The sequence below is a fragment of the Anser brachyrhynchus genome, assembly GCF_964034855.1.
Source record: "Anser brachyrhynchus genome assembly, chromosome: 4".
Lineage (NCBI taxonomy): Eukaryota > Metazoa > Chordata > Aves > Anseriformes > Anatidae > Anser > Anser brachyrhynchus.
In genome coordinates this window covers 50,216,687-50,235,525 of record NC_137698.1, presented here as the reverse complement: position 1 = coordinate 50,235,525, position 18,839 = coordinate 50,216,687, and the positions used below count along the sequence as shown (strand labels likewise).

The following is an 18,839-nucleotide window of genomic DNA, read 5'->3' as shown; positions in this document are numbered from 1 at the left end:
GCAGTTTTAACTTCTCAGGGTACACGTGGATCATGATGTTATCATTTCTTTATGGCAGTAAGGCTTGGTAATTAGCTTTTATAATCAAAGCCTTAACCTGGGACACAGATTAAGAAAACAGAAGGAATGTTGCAAAATTCACAATAAATTTGCAAAAGTTGGCAGCACCGGTGAGAGCTCAAGTTGATCACCCGAAATGAGAAGTGATGCAGTGAATTCCTGACCTTGGTCACTTTGTGGGGAGAATGGAGATGGGATGGCTCTCATGTTGCAGCAACGTGAGCCTCAAGTTAATTTTTGTTGTTGTTGTCCAGAGCCAGAAGTTGTCCTGAGTATTTCTGTGCAGCTTCCATGTGGAGAACAGGCACGTGCTAGACTTGACTTGTTTTGCTCATAATATAAATACCTTTTTTTTCCCTTCATTTTGTTTTTCAGCAACAGTTGGCCAAGAATATAAAATTTGGGCAGCCTCCACAAATGACAATTTCTGGGAGGACAATGGGGGAGGCAAGTGCTAGTGTAGAAGAGGATGTATTGCTCAGTAGCCCCATGGAGACTGACACTCAGCAGGACACAGTGCTCTCAGAGAGTGGCAATAAAGTAAGCACTTTAAATCGATGTATTTTTGGCATTACGGTGGTACTACGGCAGTAAAGTTCACTGGGGAGTAACAGATGTCTCCAGTGAGGCATCGCTGAGCTCAGCGGGCTGTTGTATGTGGGTGGCATCTCTCAGCTTGTGCTTCTTGGACTGGTGCGAAGCGTGTGCTCTTGGCATCCCGAGCCAGGTCCCACAGCATCACCAACTTGAACGTCTGCTCTGAACCTCAGCGAAACAGGCATTGCTCACAGCGTAGCTACAAGACTGGATTTTTTCTAAAACAGAAAATGTCTTGAAATATGGCTTCTCCCCTGTGGAAAGCTGTGTACAGCAACTATGGCAAAAATGAAAATCACTCCAAAATAAGATCCATAAAACCCTTGGTCTTGGGGTAAACATCCATGTTCCTCGCAGACAGGAGATGAAGGCAGATGTGGTGGAGAAACATTTTGCGAATGGTCTATAAGCCCAATGTCCAGTGCAATTCAAATAATTGTCCTAATTCTTCATTGATAGCAGGAACTGGAGGCATTCAGTATCTGGAAGGGGCTTGTTCTGACAGTGAGGAAGCACAGAGAGTGACAGGAGCTCTCTGGAAATCCTCTAAGGCGAGACTGGCTCTGTGTCATGTTGTAGTGAGTGAAAGGAACACGGGGGACAAAGGGACATCCATTTCCCTGCCTGGAGGAGGCTGCCTTTGTGCCTGGGTACCCTTGGGGCAGGCACACAGCACCCTCACTGCTCATGCACCCATCAAATCCTGGAGGGGGACCAGGGCGTGAGCTCGTGGTCGCTAGTGCTAGCTCTGGCTGCATGAAAGGTAATGAGAGCAAGCGTCCTCTGCAGCTCGTGCCAAACGTACAGCAGGGAGAGATTTATGGCTGAGGTGGCCAAAAATCTTCACCGGTCTTCAAGGGGCAACGTAGCTCCCCTCAGCACCCGGCACACCACAGAGCATAGTGGAATTGGGGCACGTTTTAGCTGCGTACCTTGGTACTAGGAGCAGGTTGTGTTTGATGCTGGCATACATTCTCTGCAGCCTTCCTGCTTCAAGAGACCAGAACGTCACCTGGTGACCTCCAGCCTGAAAGCACAAGTAATTCAGTCACTAAATCAGGGGAGTACCCCTGGATATTAAGGAGGGAGAGGTTCAGTCCTTACCACCTGCTCTTTCAAACGCTGTGTTTTGAAAACAGGATTAATGCTACTTTGCACAATTCTTTTTCTGAATGCTGAAGGAGTAAACGTTGCTTTTACAAGGAGATTGCAGTTCAAAGTGCCCAGGTAGATACCAACAAATCAATGCTGAAATGCAAGAGCACTCAGCACTTTGTTTTTCTCTTACTGTGCACTACTCACTACCTGCTTTATCGGAGACTTCCTGGTGCATGGCAGCTTGCTTGGTTCCTGCTCACCTCTGCTGTTGGCCGTGTAACAGCTCCGTGTGTTCATCTGCATGGGCTGGGGGCATGGGGTGGCTTCTGGCAGGACCTGGTGGCTGGGCCCACGCAGCACTGCAATATTTCATGTGTCCTCTGCTGGCTTGTGGCTGCTGGGTTTCCTCAGCAAGCTGGATCGCCAGCAGGAGTTCTAGGTTTCATTTAACTCGTGTTTGTCAAGCTGATTCTTTGTGCTAATAACCTGTTTAGAAGGGAAGGCTGTACTTTTTCATGTGCACCTGGTGTAACAGGATGCCAGCATCCACCAGGTTATGAACTAATACTGTGATATAAGAAGTAAAGAAATGTTTCTGGATGCGATGAATGCTGCTTCAGCCCCTGTGCCTTAAAATTCCCTTTGGGAGATGGCTTCAAGGGGGACAGTAGCTAAGGAGTCCTAGTGACCGATAGGCTCAGATCGCAGCGGGGCTGACGTGCTTTGTGAGAAGAGGAGCCGTCGGGAGCCTTGGGTTGCAACTTGTTGCAGCAGAGGCAATGCCTCACTGGGTAGGGACCAGGTTCTTAGCTGTGGTTAGGCCTAGCTCAGGAGAAAATAAAGGTAGTATGAGCTGCCTGAAATCCTGCAAAGCTGTGCTCGACTGCTTCTTACAGACAGTGGTGATTGAAGGAGCAACAAAGAGAAAATTTTAGTATTTAGAAATCAGAATTGTTTATCTATCAATCCTGCAGCGACACGAAATGAAAAAATAAATGACTACTGTAACTTGCCTGATTTCACAAGTCCTTCTACCCATATTTATTAGATCCTTTATGTTTTACTATCTAGCTCTGGTAATCTTCTTGTTTTCTAGTCAACTGACGTTCCAGATCTGTTGAGAACAATGAATTTGCCCGGAGCAGGACATGAAGTGGAAGAAAAGGTACCAAAACTTTTATACTCAGATTGCACTGAATTACTTGCTGGTTTTAGTTACTAGAAGCCTGTCAGTCAGTTTTTGCTTTAATACACATTTCTTTGTTTCATTATCGTCCAAGACTTTGTAAATAAGCACTCACTGAGATTGAGAAATCTGTTTCTACAGTGAGAGTTGATGGCAGAACTCAGTCTCTGCCAGTCCTGCAGCATTCCTGCATTGATGCATTAATCACAGAGACACAATTTTCCTAAGTACTTCTACTACTTTGTTATGTCTACGTGTAATTCAATAAGTGTATGCAAAATGTTCCATCAGTTCTTAAGTAATTGGTTCCCTCATTAGCATGTGTTTAACCTTGGAAGATTGCAGAGCTGTCTGGAAAACAATGTATGGGATTCTTTCCTTATAGATGTTTTCTCCCTTCTTATGTCTTCTTTTTCCACTGGGGTTGAGCCAAATACCAGACTCAGGATGATGGGTCAGTGATTTACAGGAGAGGCTGTGATTACAGGCACTCTCACAGGTCTAGACATACAGCTCCACTCTGTTTATTCACACAAGTTGTTTCACTAAATCACTTTGTTTGTATTTGCAGTTTCTGAACCTAAATATTTGAAATGCAAGAGGAAAAGCACCAAAGACAGTATTTATTTTTTATTTTTTTTTCCTGTGCTTTGGTGCTAGCTTGGACAACTCCCCATGGCTGTGGCAGGAAGCTTTTCTGGAGGCACTGGGCTGGTCTGAGACCCAATATCTCAGTCGTCTCCCACGCAAACAGTACGGCTCTGTAGCTGTTCTGTTCTAATGCTTAGATAAGTCATTCTGATTTACTCTTGCCTAAAGTCTATCATCTAAATGATTTAAAGATGCACCTATTTTTCATTAAGCAAACTTTAAAATGTTCCGAGGGATGTTGCTGAAAACTCTGCCTCTGCCCCTCCCATTTCCAACAGCTTCTGCACGGAACTAAACTGTGAAAAAAAAATTAGAACATTCCAAGTAATTTTTAAATTAGAAGTATGAAAATGTGTGATACTGGGAAAAGGAAAATGTTACAGCTGGGTGAAGTTCATAATTTCTGTAGTGGAAAAACAGGGTTTGAAATAAACTAATTAGTTTATAAACTAGTTATGAATTAATAATTGCTTTGAATTCAAAACTGCAAAGTTTTGTGGGGATTGGTTTTTGTTCTGCTGTTGTTGTTTTTGCGTATTTTTGTTTGTTTGTTGTATGAATATTTTTAAATGGAACAAATAGTTTAATAAAAACTTCTTGTGTTTGTGATACGAACAGGTCACTCCAGTCAGACCATCGCGGCCAAAAAGACAATTTTCCTGTTCTGGCACGATTGAAACAATCAATCTGGATGCAGTTCCCCAGGCTGTTGCTCGTCTAGACAACAGTGCAGCTAAACACAAGCTGTCAGTAAAGCCAAAAAAGCAGAGGATGTCAAGAAAGCACAAGAGATTAACAAAGGTATTGAACCACTGGTGAAATAATGAGAGGGAGGGGGTACTTGTTAAGCTGTGTAACCACAAATGAGTGCACCAGGAGTAGCAATAGACAGAAGACTGCCTCAACATGTAATTAATACCATTAGAGGTAGATACTGAAGCTTGGACAAATCTTGTGTCTCCAGGGCAAAACAAAATGGATGCTTGTTTTGTTTTGAAATCAAGATAAAGACCTAAAGATGAAACCTACGCTGGACAGACGATGCAAAAAAGTTTTAATCACAGAATCATAGAATGGCTTGGGGTGGAAAGGACCTTAAAGACCATCCAGTTCCAACCCCCTGCCATGGGCAGGGATGCCACCCACTAGATCAGGTTTCCCAAAGCCCCATCCAGCCTAGCCTTGAACACTGCCAGGGATGGGCCATCCGCAGTTTCTCTGGGCAACCTGTGCCAGTGCCTCACCACCCTCTGAGTGAAGAATTTGAACATCCCCAGCTCTCTCAGCCTGTCTTCACAGGAGAGGTCCTCCAGCCCTCTGATCATCCTCATGGCCCTCCTCTGGACCCGCTCCAACAGGTCCTTGTCCTTCTTGTGCTGGGGGCCGCAGACCTGGATGCTAGCTAATACGTTAGATATAGCTAATATATGTAGTTGAAGCAAATGCTACTTAAATCTGAGGTATTCCAGCTAGAGCTTTCTGATTCTTGCTATTCTAGTTTTTTTTAAAAAAAGTCAATGGTCTGAAGAATATCTGCCACTGGTAATGCTGCTCTTGTACAAGTGATCAGGTAGTATAAATTGGGGGGAAAAAAACAGCTTTTCTTAAAATGGCGTGGATTCTGAGAGCGGTGATATCATTGTCTTACATGAAAGAACAAGACTTGAGTAACAGAGCTCTTTCAACAGCTTTTAAAGTGAATTATCAAATCCTAGGTCCATATGCTTACTGCATGGCTTTTATCTTGACATCTTACCAGCGTTTGTAAATGGGACTGTTGAAGTAATACAGCATACAGGAGAGCCCACTTCCACACCATTGTACTTCAATGTCACTCTTGCAATGAGAAATTAAACTTAAGCCTTTTGTTTATGCAGAGTGGTTTTGTTTAACTGGAGCCAAATGATGACCAGACAAGCGATAGCTGGACAGGGCATTAACTGTGCTCTTTTCCTCATGGGAAGTGCTGGGCAGCACTGTTCGGGCGCAGCTCGTCTTCAGACCACGTCACTGCAGAGACAAGGAGCAGGCTGTGCAGATCTGCCCTCGGTGTGCTGCAGGCATTGCACCTACCTGCCAGCGCCGAGGGGCAGCGCACAGAAATAGGCAGCAGTTGGCACGTGCTGGACAGCGCGGCTTTGCGAGGGAGCTCTAGGTTTTGTCAGTGGCCCAGCAGTAGAGCTAGAGGCTCGGCTGACTGTGAAGGTATTCCAGTTCAGGATTTGTGAAAAGTAACCAGATTGTTTCCCTGAGCAGTGCTCTTTCCTGGATTGCACTGCAGAGCTCTTTCAGGCGGGTAACAGCTTCTGTCTCAGCTAACATGCAGATTTGCTACGAAAAAGCCAGCAAAACAACTGCCCTTAGGCTGGTGCTAATTATTTCAAGCTTTTAGAATGGAGCTCTAAGTAACAAAAGAGGGATACAAAACGCATTCTCCCTATTCCTCAGGCTACTGTAAATTTGAAATGCCAAGTCTTAGTCTGGATTAACTCATGTACACCAAGGGGTGACTGAATATTTAGCATTATACTGTTATTACTGTTGGGATGTTTTCTTTCTTATAAAGGCTATCATCTGTGCAGGTGAGAGGCATGGATTATATGATGATGGTAACCATAAATTGGTGTGTGTTGGCTGTGGATGTGAATCATTGTTTTTAAAGAAAAAAAGTAATTTTGCATTTGCAAGTGATAGTTTTTTCACTGTAAATAACAAGCCAGTAGGCAATATTAATAACTCCATGCTTGTCTCCCCATTTCAGGGATCACAAAGTTTAACGATAACAGAATTTGAGCCAGAGGATCTAGAAACTGAGCTGTATGCAGACAGATACCCCGGTTATAACGGCCACTTCACAGCAGACAAGCTAATCCAGAACAGAGATGAGCCAAAGCAGCTTCCACTGGCAGAGCAGAAAAGAATTGAAGATCACTGGGGGATCCTTGAGGCCGAAAGGATAAGGCAGATTGTGGAAATGGAAGAACAAAGAGAAATGGAAGAACAAAGGTGCCAAGAGCGTGAGCAGATGCAGAAAGAGCAGGAGAGGAGGGACTGTGAAGAGGAGAGTGGGCAGAATCTCCTTGAAGGAGAGACATCTTTGAAAACAGAAGAGCAAGCATGCCAGGAAGAAGAGAGAAGACTGCTGGAGGCAGAAAAGAGGCAAGAGCTGGAGGAGCAGAGGCAGAAGGAGTTGGAAGAGCAACAGAGACAAGAGGTGGAGCAGCAGAAGCACAGGGAATGGGACGAGCAAGAGAGACAGGAGCTGGAGGAACAGAAGCACAGGGAATGGGATGAGCAACAGAGACAGGAGCTGGAGGAGCACAAACACCAGGAACAGGAGGAGCAAAAGAGACGAGAGCTGGAGGAACGGAAGCACCAGGAAGAGGAGGAGCAGAGCCAAGAGCTAGAGCAGCAGAAGTTCCAGGAACAGGAGGAACAGAGATGCCAGCAGTTGGAGGAGCAGAAGAGGCAAGAGCTAGAGGAGCAGGAGCACCAGGAATGGGAAGAGCAGAGGCACAAGGAGCTGAAGGAGCAACAGAGACGAGAGCTAGAGGAGCAGAAGAGGCTAGAGCTGGAAGAACAAAGGCAACATGAGACTGAAAAACAGCGTCAAGAGGAAGAGGAAAGAAATCAGCTGGAGGAACAAAAAGAACTCAAGGAACAAAAGAAGGAAGAAAAACAGAGACAAGAGCTAGAGGAGAAAGAACTTCAAGAAGGTGAAATAAAACTGAAGCAGGAGAAGGAACTTGAGAGTCTCAAGCAACAGAAGAAACAGGAGGAACAAAGGCAGCTCTTGAAGGAGAAAGGAGAAAAGACAGAGGAGGAACAACCCCAGCAATTACTGGAGAAGAAACAGAAGCGGGAAGAGCAGAGAAAACATAAGCTCACAAAACAAATGCACTTGGAAAGTACAGATATTATGCAACAAGATGAACTGAAGCAACAAAAGGAACAAAATGAAAAAGAGTGGAGCAAGCTGCAAGAGCAGAAGACAGAACCGGAAGGAAAAGATCTTCAGCAAAAGCAACAAGAAAAATCCTTGGAGCAGCAACAGGACAAGGATCAGCTGCGTTCTGGAGGGGCTGACAGGCATCCAGTGGAGGACAAGCTCCAAGAAAGACCAAGACCCCCAAAACTCAAGCAGACAGAAAAAGGGAATAAAACAGCAGAAGAAATCCTAGCCCAGAAGCTGAAGAGAGATGTTGATGCTCAGGAACAAAAGCGAATAGGGGAAGAACTCAAGTGGCAGGAGGTAGATGAAAGACAAACTGCATCCAGACCCTTCACATTCCAGGTGTCTTCTGGAGATAAACAGATCATATTTCAGAAAGTAAATTTGAGTCCAGTCATGCCTGTCAAGGGAGCAGGACTCTCTTCCCCTTCCCTCAAAGACTGCAGGGTGCACACCTCCAGCAAGGGCTCCCACACACTGCCCTCATCTGTGTGTGTGCCCCACACAGCTATTTTGGTTACTGGAGCGCAGCTGTGTGGCACAGCAGTTAACCTGAACCAGATAAAGGACACGGCTTGTAAGTCATTACTGGGCTTAACAGAAGAGAGAAAAAACGTGGATATTCCTTCACCAGAGAAGGCCCAGGAAAAAAAGGCAGGTACCAAACCCACCAACAGTAAAATGAAATACGCACAAGAGACACTGGACCAAGCCACGCTAGCTGAGTGGGCCTCTATCCGCTCCAGAATCCTAAAGAACAAAGAAAACAGCAAATACAACGAGAAAGACAGAGTAAGTGGCTGCAGGCACAGCGATGACTGGACGCCCCGAGGGCGAGGTGCTCCCCATGGTAACTTGAGGAAAACCCTATCTGCAAATGCCAAGTTCTCGATAACACCAGCATGGCAGAAGTTTTCAGAAGCTTCAAAAGCCAATTTGGACACTGAGAACGTGAGTGCAGCGAAAGGCAGTGAAACAGTGGCTGTGGGAAGAACCACTGGCTCACCTGCTGACCTGGCTGGGGAGGTGGCACCCACTTTTAAGGACAGCTTAGCTGAAACGGCTAAAGAGAAACTGGAAACCCGCAGTGAAATTACAGACAACACGGAAGGCTGTAAATTTGCAAAAGATCTTCCATCTTTCCTTGTTCCAAGCTTTCCTCATCCTCCGGGTAAAGAATTACCCCAATCAGAACCTCCAGGTGCACTGGAAAATCAGCAGGGTAACAGCACCAAAAGAAGTGATAAACCAGCACCAAACGGAGAAGAAAATGTTTCTCCTTTTGGGATAAAGTTACGGAGGACAAACTATTCCTTACGTTTCCATTATGATCAACAGGCAGAGCAAAGGAAGAAGAAAAGATACAGTGCAGGAGACAGTTTTGATGGTGTGCCTGACCCTCTGCTTACGACAGAAGGTGAAAAAGAACCCACTGTTTTTGCTCCACAAGAGAGCACGTCCCCTGGCATGGGAAGAGCCAATGTCCGTGGGCATTTAAAAGACTCCAAAGGCTCTGCAGTTACCGTGGTAGAGCTTTCACAGCCAGCGGGCACACCACTGCCAGCCCTCAGCCAGGGCACTTTACCTCCTCACGAGAAACCAGCATGCAAATCACTGGCCCCGCAGAAGCCTGCGCTAGCTCCAAAGCCTGCCAGCCAGACGCCGCCGTCGTCTCCTCTCTCGAAAATGAACCGCTCGAACCTGGCTGATACGCTGGGGCAGAGGTTTGTTAAAGCTGAATCGGACAGTAGCTGGAGAAGGGAAGACAGAGCGGTGCCCCCCACAGCACTGAGTGAGAACAAAAATGAAGAGGAAGAAATCAGAGAAAAGAAGTCATTTTTCCCATCTCTAAGTATTCCCTGGAGAGAAAAGAATGACAAAAAGCCTGAGCCGTTGAAGAAAGGTATGTACTTTGAAAAACTCATTTAACTATTGTCTGCATTTCCAAAACGAGATACTGAAGTCCAGAGGAAGAAAACAGGTCTTAAGCTATAATTGTACACATTATTGGCACATTAATTATGGAGTGCCGCTACTTTGCTTAGGGTTGTCTGAGTGAGACTTTCCATCCCCACAGTTTGATTTAGATACACACAAAATCAACGTGACCAGTATGACCTGCTTAAGTAAATTACTTTCTAGGAGGTAACTGAAGTGTGTGTGTTTTCTGAGTTAGTCAAACGATGGACTTCGTGTTCCATGTGTAATGGCATCATTGGAGCAGAGGGAGTCATTGTTATAATTTATGTCATATTGGGTATATTTTTAGGGGAACAGTATCTAGCTTACAAAGAAAATAAGATGCAGTTGCTCTTATAGTGCCTGTCTTGGGCAAATTCTCTACCTACCTATACGTGGGCACACAAGCCTGCATTTCAGAAGCACTCTGCAGTAGTACAAGCAACCTCAGTAGTCATAGTGACTCTTCAGAGGAAGGCTGAAAGTGCCTGTGTCCTGAAATAGCGTTCTGTACAAATGGAAAAAGTCCCCTGTCAGCATAAGGGCACTCAAAGAGCAAGGCAAGAATTCAGCATTTATTTGGGAAATCCCTTTTTTTTTTCATACTTAGTTTTTGTAAGCATCAAGACACTTCTAAAGCCATATCTCAGTGGAACCACTACATATTTTTACAGTCTGTGAGCACGAATACCCTTTTTTCTTTCATTTTTAAATGAGGATTTATGGAAATAGTTGGAGGCATGGCTGCCACCTTGGGAGAACAGGGACTGGTGCCTCTGAAGGTTTCTGTGCTCTGCAGGAACCTTTACACCCACAGAGCTGCTCCCTGCCTCTCACAGCTCTACGCTGGCTGCAAGCCCCAATGTTGTTCAAGATGCAGAAAATCTCTAGCTTGTTGTCAGAGATGCTTTTAGCCTCAAATACTACTTGCAAACATCAGTACAGATATTTAAAGGTATGTAAGATCAGATTATAGGTGTTTTGGTTGCTAGCTCCAATGAGACTTTTCAAATAACTGCTCAAATAAAGTCTGATTTCTTTCTGGGAGTAGCCAAAGGCATCAACCATTAGAGAAGGTTACATCCACCCTTTATTGCTCTTGAATCACTGCACTGAATGAGAAAACAACCAATGCTCAAGTGGCAATTTAAAAAAAAAAACAACACTTTTTAAGAGGGGCTGCAGTTATAATTAATTTTCAGCACCCTTTTTTAGCTGAAGTTTGGACACTGCTCCCTTAAATGTGGCTGGAAGACCAGGAAACTGCAGTATCTAGTGGCTGAACCCCTTTCCTTTCATCAAAGGTGCAAACAATCATTGAATATGTATCACTTTCACTCAAATGTCTCCTAGGTAGTGGGGGAGTATATGTAGTAAATTAGGCTAGAATTCTAGGGGACAGGCTTTTTAACAACAACAAAAAGATAAATTTGTATAGCTGTATGAGAGCGCTGAATTGGGTCTTATTCTTGAGGCATTAAAACTGTTTCAGGTTTTGACATACAGTTCATGAAGATCTGCGCGTGGCACAGAAGTCAATAAGCTTAGCTCTGGAGTTTGACACAGCAGGTAAGTTGTACTGATTTGCTTGAGCAAGGGATGTGCATTACTCAACCAATTCTTTTCATGGTTTCTTACAGAAAAACCAGTCCTCCAGAGCAGGCACTCTTTAGATGGCTCTAAATTGATGGAAAAAGTTGAAACTTCACAACCACTTTGGATTACATTGGCGCTACAAAAGCAAAAGGGATTTCGTGAACAGCAAGCTACTAGGGAAGAGAGGAGACAAGCCAGAGAAGCAAAGCAAGCAGAGAAGCTGGCTAAAGAAAATGTAAGTAATCCTTAGAAATACTGATGTGATCATTGCAACTACTGGCTAGTTTTATTTTGTGGAAGGGATTCCTTTTCTTGTTGTGGTTGGTCTGTAAGACATCATAAAAGCCAAGATAAAGGTGAGTAAAAAGTAGTCTGAAAGTCCAGGGTTCCATTTTGCAAATCTCCAGAAGGAAATAATGTGCAATAGTGTGACAATTTTAAGGACAAAATCTGATGCCTTAATATCAGAGGGTAGTTAATAGCAATCATAAGCATGACCCCTGTGCAGGTGGTGCAACAGAAAAGTTGTATGGAACATCTGTCCTTCAGAGCTTGAGAGAACATCAGTGCTCGGGATATAACAGCCGGAAGATTCATTAACAGGTGAATATAGGTGAATATTAGTAAACTTGAATTTATTTTTATCATAGCATGTACTATTAGGATAAAACGTAGATGAGTGAAAGAAATAGACTAATACAAAACATTCAAACACTTAAAGCAGGCAATGAATTCAAGTATTGCATCTCTCCTGTTCTCTGAGTAGGTATTTTTCTATTAGCAAGAAAACCATTTCCCCTTACAGTACAGCAGTGACGCTATCCAAGCAGCGATGCTGTATATAGGTACCACAGATGGTAAAAAGGGAAGCTGTGTGAATAATGAAGCCTATTTTGATGTTTGTTATGGGACCCAAATTTCTGATGGACAGATATATAGAGACATACGTAACTGGTGGAAGAAAGCAGTGGGTGTGAAGCTGCCCACAGATGCACACTCTTCTGTACTGTGTGTAACAGGTTGGGCTGGGTCAAACTGCCCAAAATTTTGACTGAAATGATGAATTTAATTTTGCTGTCTTCTTTTACAAGCTTTACGAACTCTAAGTTTTAGAAGAATTGGAGTGTTGAGATTCTTTGCCCAAAAGGAAGGTTAAGGAAGGGACAGGTGATGAACAAAAGCATCAAGTGTGCTACCTCTTACTGGTAGCCACTACAGGACAGGCTGGTCCTCATTTACCAATTTTTCTTCTCTGTTCTAGGCGGCTGTGAGTAATCAGTCAGATAACAAAAGCAGCAGCAGCAAAACAAGCACACTGCAGAAATCTACGCCTCAAGAAGGGGAGAAGAAAATTGAGACTGCTGTGTCAAGACTAGAAAGAAGGGAGCAGCTGAAAAAGTCTAATACCCTTCCAACTTCTGTGACAGGTACAGTGAGAGATTCTCATTTCCTCTGAGAATAATGCACTTTTAGAAATGGTATTGCATGTTTTTGAGAAACTGAATGATTTTCTCTCTCTCATATTACCCCTAGAATTAAGAATGCATTTGCTTTCAGCAGGAGCAATACACCTTGGCCCAGTCTCATGTGCTGGCCGTTATGCTGGAAGTACATCATTTTAATCAGTTTTTGCTAGGTTCCCCAGATCATTAAAGTTGCAGAACTATGTCTGTTCATAATTGCCCCAGTTCAAGTTAAAAACTAAAAACAAATTAGGCTGTCTCCCCAAGCCATATCCAACAAGTATTTTTTGAACAAGTCTACTGAATTTAAGGGCATTTGGTTTACTGCAAATTGCAACTGCAGTGCTGATTTGCTTTAGGTTGAGGGTCAGCACAGAGCAGCAATGGCGCTGAAAGCCTACAAGATGTACCTGTGTGGGAAATAGGGCATGTTATGTCCTCACACCTCCCTCTTTGGAGAGGAGAAATTCTCTCCCCAGAATATTTGGAATGAGGATTTGTTCCATTCAAAACCACAAAAAAATAATTACATTAAATTGAAGGTAGCCTATCACTTTGAATTTAGGATTTCTCCCTCCCAGTCTAGTATCTAGTTTAGACAGTTGGAACCAGAACCCACTACTGGACTTGTCACTTGGATAAAATGAATATTCATAAATAATATTCATACATTACATATTCAGAAGGCAGAAACATGAAAATAAATGCTTCCTCAAAGGTCATGGCATTTGGGGTGACTGTTTAAATTTGAGGTTTGTGTAATATTTCTCTAGCCAACATTAGTTACGGGCAAAAGGTTTTGAAGAAGAGTATGGATAAATAATGAAGTAACCATTTTACAGGCTAGACTGTTTTGAAAGTAAAGTGTTGATGCTTGTTGGCCAAGCATCAACAATGCTTGTAAAGATGCTTGTTGGCCAAAAAGGCCAACAGTGTGCTGGCTTGTATCAGAAATAGCATGGCCAGCACTACCAGGGAAGTGCTTGCCCCTCTGTACACAGCTCTGGTGAGGCCGCACCTTGAGTGCTGTGTTCAGTTTTGGGCCACTCACTACCAGAAGGACATCGAGGCCCTAGAGCGTGTCCAGAGAAGGGCTACAAAGCTGGTGAAGGGCCTGGAACACAAGTCCTGTGAGGAACAGCTGCGGGAACTGGGCTTGTTTAGCCTTGTGAAAAAGAGGCTCAGGGGAGACCTTATCACGCAGTGCAATTACCTTAAAGGAGGCTATAGCAAGGTGGGGATCAGGCTTTTCTCCCAAGCACCAAGTGACAGGGGAAAATGGCCTCAAGTTGCACCAGGGGAGGTTTAGATTGGATACTGGGAGAAATTTCTTTACTGAAAGGGTTGTGCAGGATTGGAATAAGCTGCCCAGGGAAGTGGTTGAGTCACCATCTCTCAAAGTCTTCAAGAAACATGTAGATTTGGAACTTAGTAGCATGGTTTAATGGTGGACTTTAGTATTAGGTTAAAGGTTGGGCCAGATGAGATCAGAGGTCTTTTCCAACCTGGATGATTATCTGACTCTAAATACATGCGTATCAGCTGCGTCTATTCAGTATCCCTTTCCGAGCCAAGAATTATGGAATGTAACTATGAAAGCAGTGAGGTATTACAGCGACCTTAGCTTCGTAACAGTAAAGGCTAAAGCAGCGCCATCCCATGTCACAGACTGTTCTACGCAGAACATGAAGGGGCACCAGGCAAACCTGTATTCAGTTGGCTTAGATGCAGCATGTCCACAGCGCAGCTGTGTGCCCATGCAGATATGCCTGAGAACTTCTTTTGTTTGCAACATCTTACACAGATTGCCCCAAACTTTCAAGTTACCTGTTAGCTTGCTTCCAGCACCCAAACTGGCTTTGGAGGCAGGCAGCTGGAAAAGCTTTACAGCATTCCTCCCACAAGCTGTCACAGGGCTGTACTGCAGCCCTACCTGGAAAGATGCAGTGCTGAGGTATGTTATACTGTAATATGTTGTCAGCTCTAGCACAAAAACTCTAGCACAATAGATGATCCAAAATTAGATTAAAGAAAGACCAGGAACAAAAAATTAGCCTTGGAAGGTCTGTCTGCACTAGGATATGAATTTCATGAGGAAATTCAAGAGGAATCGCCAATTATGTTAACGTGAAAGCATAACTGTTGGCTCTAAAGGAAACAGTGACACTTGGAGTCAGGTAGCCATTATCAACAGCACAGTATAATGTAAGCCAGTGTTTCTTTACTATGGATGATAGCATTGATTTAGGTTTCCCACAATTAGGAGAGCATTTAAAACAGAAGACCAGGCTAGAACATGTTTAGAATAAGTTTGCTGAGATCTCCTCTAAGGACCTTTAAATTTTTTTTTGAAAAAGTTGGTGTGTTTCCGACTTGCACATAAATCTTGTGCAACAGGAACTGTTAAGAGGGTATAGCCATTAAAATAGCATAAATTACCATAACCTTTAAAATTATTAGCTTTTCAAAGTGTCTGTCTACAATAGTAGCTGCTGCTACTGTTCATTTACTAGTTAGTTAAAAATACATCATTAAATACATCACTAAAAAGAAAAAAAAAATTTTTGCCGTGCATGAAATTTTAAGGCTTTTTAAAGCATTCAAAACCTAGAAGTGAAACACAACTTCAAGTAATTTGTACTAAATACATTTAACAAAAAAGCTTTTTGGCTTAAAAAGAAATGGATAAGAGACTAATAAGTTAGTAAATAGTATGATTTAGAGGGTTGGAAAGTACTGTGTTAAAACAGAACATCTTCCATAGAAAAGAAATCTCTGTAACTGTGACAAAATACTGGGTGTAAGTAATGTTTGTTTTGTCTCTCTCTCCCCACTCTGTCAAAAACAGTGGAGATTTCCGATTCTGTTCCATCAAACCCGCTGGCAAAAGAGGTGGCCAAGAGATTCTCCACGCCTGATGCTAACCCTGTGTCAACAGAACCAGCCTGGCTTGCGTTAGCCAAAAGGAAAGCAAAAGCCTGGAGTGACTGTCCACAGATCATAAAGTAAACTATAACATTACGTCTTATTGCTGCCTATTAATTGCTTTCTTTTTATTTATTCAGCTTTTTACACATGACAAAACTGAAAATGCATGTATTGAAGAACTGAAAACTGAACTGATACCATTTTGCTCTAGCTCACTGTAAAGTGTACTCAAGTCACATATTCCATTGCTTTGACAAATAGCTAAATGAGGTCACATGCAAATTTCAGAGCCAGCCTCTCTCAAAAATTCAGGAATGCTCAGATACTGGATGTCAATTTTAGCCAGTATCATCATAAGGGGCAGAACTTAAGAAGCTCCTTAAATTCTCTGAGTATTTGGTTCTGCGATTTTAGATCTCTACTGTTAAGTGGAGATCTCAGAAAAGCTTTTCAACACTCCATTGTTGAAAATTTATGCAAGATGCATGTTCCCTTCTCTTATTCCTAAATTTTCTTAAGTGTTAAACTGTATGAACTGTCAGTTCTACCTGCTATTTGGAAGCTTCTTACCTAATGAACTTTGGGAGACATCTTTCCACCTGCAAATGATAAATAAGAAGGACCATCCAAATGCTGAGGTAATTTCTTTCATCATAGCATTAACATATTATGTCTATATTCTCTCACTCCTAGGAAAAAAAAAAACAAACAATTTATCCAACTTCATAAAAATTACTAGTTAAACAGAAGTCAGAAAGTTTTCAGAAAGAAGCCTCTATTTTTTACAACTACCTGAACGGAGGCCGCAGTAAGGAAGGTGTTGGTCTTTTTCCTCAGGTGACAAATGATAGTATATAAGGAAACAGTCTCTGTTGTGCCAGGGGAGGTTTAGATTGGTCATTAGGAAGAACTTCTTCACAGAGAGGGTAGTCAAGCACTGGAACGGGCTGCCCAGGGCTCTGATGGAGTCCTCATCCCTGGAGGTATTTAAGAGATGTGTGGACATGGCACGAAGGGACACGGTTTAATGGTAGGACTTGGTAGGTCAGGTTGGTGGTTGGACTTGGTGACCTGGAGGGTCTTTTCCAACCTGGATGACTCTGTAAGCCAGAGGCAGTGTTTATTCAGGTCGTTTAGCGCAGCACTGTTTGTGTGCTTGGCCATGTTTAAGATGCATACAGACAGTGATTGCAGATTAAAACTTGAAATCAATCATCTGGGACTGAAGTACGTAGAACTATTCCTGTGCTCCTGTACTTACAGAATTAGTCTCATCAAGTTCCCACACGAATAAGATTTTATGACTGAATTTAACTGAAAACTGAAAGCTCAGTCAGTGGTATCTCTACAGTTTTAACTCTGCATTCTTCCTGATTTTACTTCATGTGCAGCTTTAGGTGGTTCAGATAACTTACCATACTTTGACCAACACAGCCAGCAGACTTCAGAAAGTGTTTTTGTACCTCTCCCAAGTAAGTGCTTACTTACCCCCCCATCTCGGGTATCTGTTGTGGCAGATTCTTTGTTACTTCTTTGTACCTAAAATAGAAGTGTTCATTCCCACCCTATTACGAAAATGGGAAAAGCCCATAATTTTACTATCCTTACTATCCCACAGAAATATCTGTGTCTACATTTTTACAGTCATCCTAGTAAATATAATTGTAACACCCCCAAGTTGTTTTTAAAGGGAAGTCTTTAAATTTGAACATCTCTTTGTAATGATAAGGCTCAAAGGAACCTTTAAGCCTAAAACATTTTAAAGGACGATATTTTCATGAGATAAGTTGCATCATTATAGATTCACAGACATTTCATGGAAGTATTTTAGCCAAACTGCTGTATGCAGCATGAGTAGCAGCACTTTAAATTATGCAGAAAACAGAGTGAAACCTGCCATAGCCTCCCATTCCAAAAATCAAAAAGGGCTTGTCCACAAAAGTCATTACTGAATACTCTATTTCCTATCAAAGCAAAAACAAAGGTTCAGTATCATGGTTACAACAGCACAAACACAAAGGATGCATTAGATTGAGTAGCTGTGCAGCAGCAGGACGTTTTTTTCTTGGGTCTCTTTTAAGCCATCAGTTTTACTGTTTTATATTTAAAACCAAAATCTCTAAAGTAACTTTTTTTTCTCTTAATATAAGTATTTTAAATGTTTTGTACAAAGATGGGGCAATGTTGTTCTCAAATATTTGGAAAAAAATACTTAACGTCTTCAAAGTAAAAATCTCTGCAAGCTTATCTGAGAAAGAATTGGGCCCATAACTGGTTTTGCTCTGCAAGCACCATGAATTAGTGCTGCTTAAGTTCGATTTACACTTTTTTTTCTGAGTTTATAAGCCTGCACTACTTGTAATTACAAGAACTAAACTGCCTGAAACCCATCTTCACGATTATTTCTTGGGACAGGGATCCAGGCAGAAATACAGAGAAGGTGAAGTAAATCAGGATTAAAGTATTCGAAAAAGCATAGCATAATTAGGTGCTATTGTGCATGACGTGATGATGCAATTTTCCAATACAATACACTTCTAGCACATAGAATAGAGCTTTCATTAAGGATGGTCTTAATCTAAAGCTTCAAAGCAGAAGTTGTTTTCAACCATAAAGGTATCTAGTGTAATAATGGAAACTGTATTCTGTACAGTACTTGGTGGAAACATTTCTAAAGTGTACATGTTTAACAGTGACATTTCATGTTAAATTAACAAAAATTTGCACTAAATACCAATGAAGTGAAGTGTTACTTTGCTTATCTTTGTTGCAACCATTACTGATAAAGTGTTGGAAATCTGTAAGAAGAAAAAAAAAAAAACACAAAAAAACAACAAACCACCAAAACATTACTACTGACTTTAAGACAGAAAAAAATGTTTTAAGAACCGAACAAACCACTATGTAGTATATTGTCTCAACTTTTTGTAACTTAAACACATGAAATACCATTTCTTCTGACAAGGTTATATATGATTAACCTCTATGTTCATATAGTAATGTATAAAAACTATAAGATGTATAATTGTGGGGTATTTGTTGTGTACTTTTTTAATTTTTCAAATGTTTTAAAGTGCAATTGTTTATTATACTTATGTCATTTTAATTCTTATTAAACTATAACCCAGTCAAAATTATCTAAGCAAGGGTATATCAATTCTGTGTCTTCTTTTGGTATCTCTGTAGTTCAGGTTTGCTTTATAATAGACCTTGTAGTGCCACAAGTGTCTTGCCTATGCATTTCTGTTAACAATAACATAGAGGAACAAGACATGATGAAGTAAAAAGTAAATTAGAATTTGAGGAGGCTAAGTTAACTCAGGCTGTTAGAATTTAAAGTAGATGGCTC

General features: G+C 42.1%; 1 protein-coding gene across 16 annotated transcripts in view; it reads left to right on the top strand.

Annotated features, from left to right (window-relative positions):
- Positions 1-18,624, top strand: part of CRACD (capping protein inhibiting regulator of actin dynamics) — a 129,816-nt gene extending 111,192 nt beyond the window's left edge. For 15 of the 16 annotated variants that reach the window (XM_080591129.1, XM_080591128.1, XM_080591126.1 and 12 more), the window contains 7 exons: positions 436-600; positions 2,852-2,920; positions 4,211-4,393; positions 6,354-9,447; positions 11,144-11,334; positions 12,361-12,526; positions 15,411-18,624. In XM_080591129.1, the coding sequence (XP_080447255.1) occupies positions 436-600; positions 2,852-2,920; positions 4,211-4,393; positions 6,354-9,447; positions 11,144-11,334; positions 12,361-12,526; positions 15,411-15,571 (4,029 nt within the window). In that variant the 3' untranslated portion in view covers positions 15,572-18,624. The remainder of the gene's footprint in view (positions 1-435; positions 601-2,851; positions 2,921-4,210; positions 4,394-6,353; positions 9,448-11,143; positions 11,335-12,360; positions 12,527-15,410) is intronic. The other variant, XM_080591117.1, reaches the window with a different exon arrangement.
- The last annotated feature ends 215 nt before the right edge of the window (positions 18,625-18,839 follow it).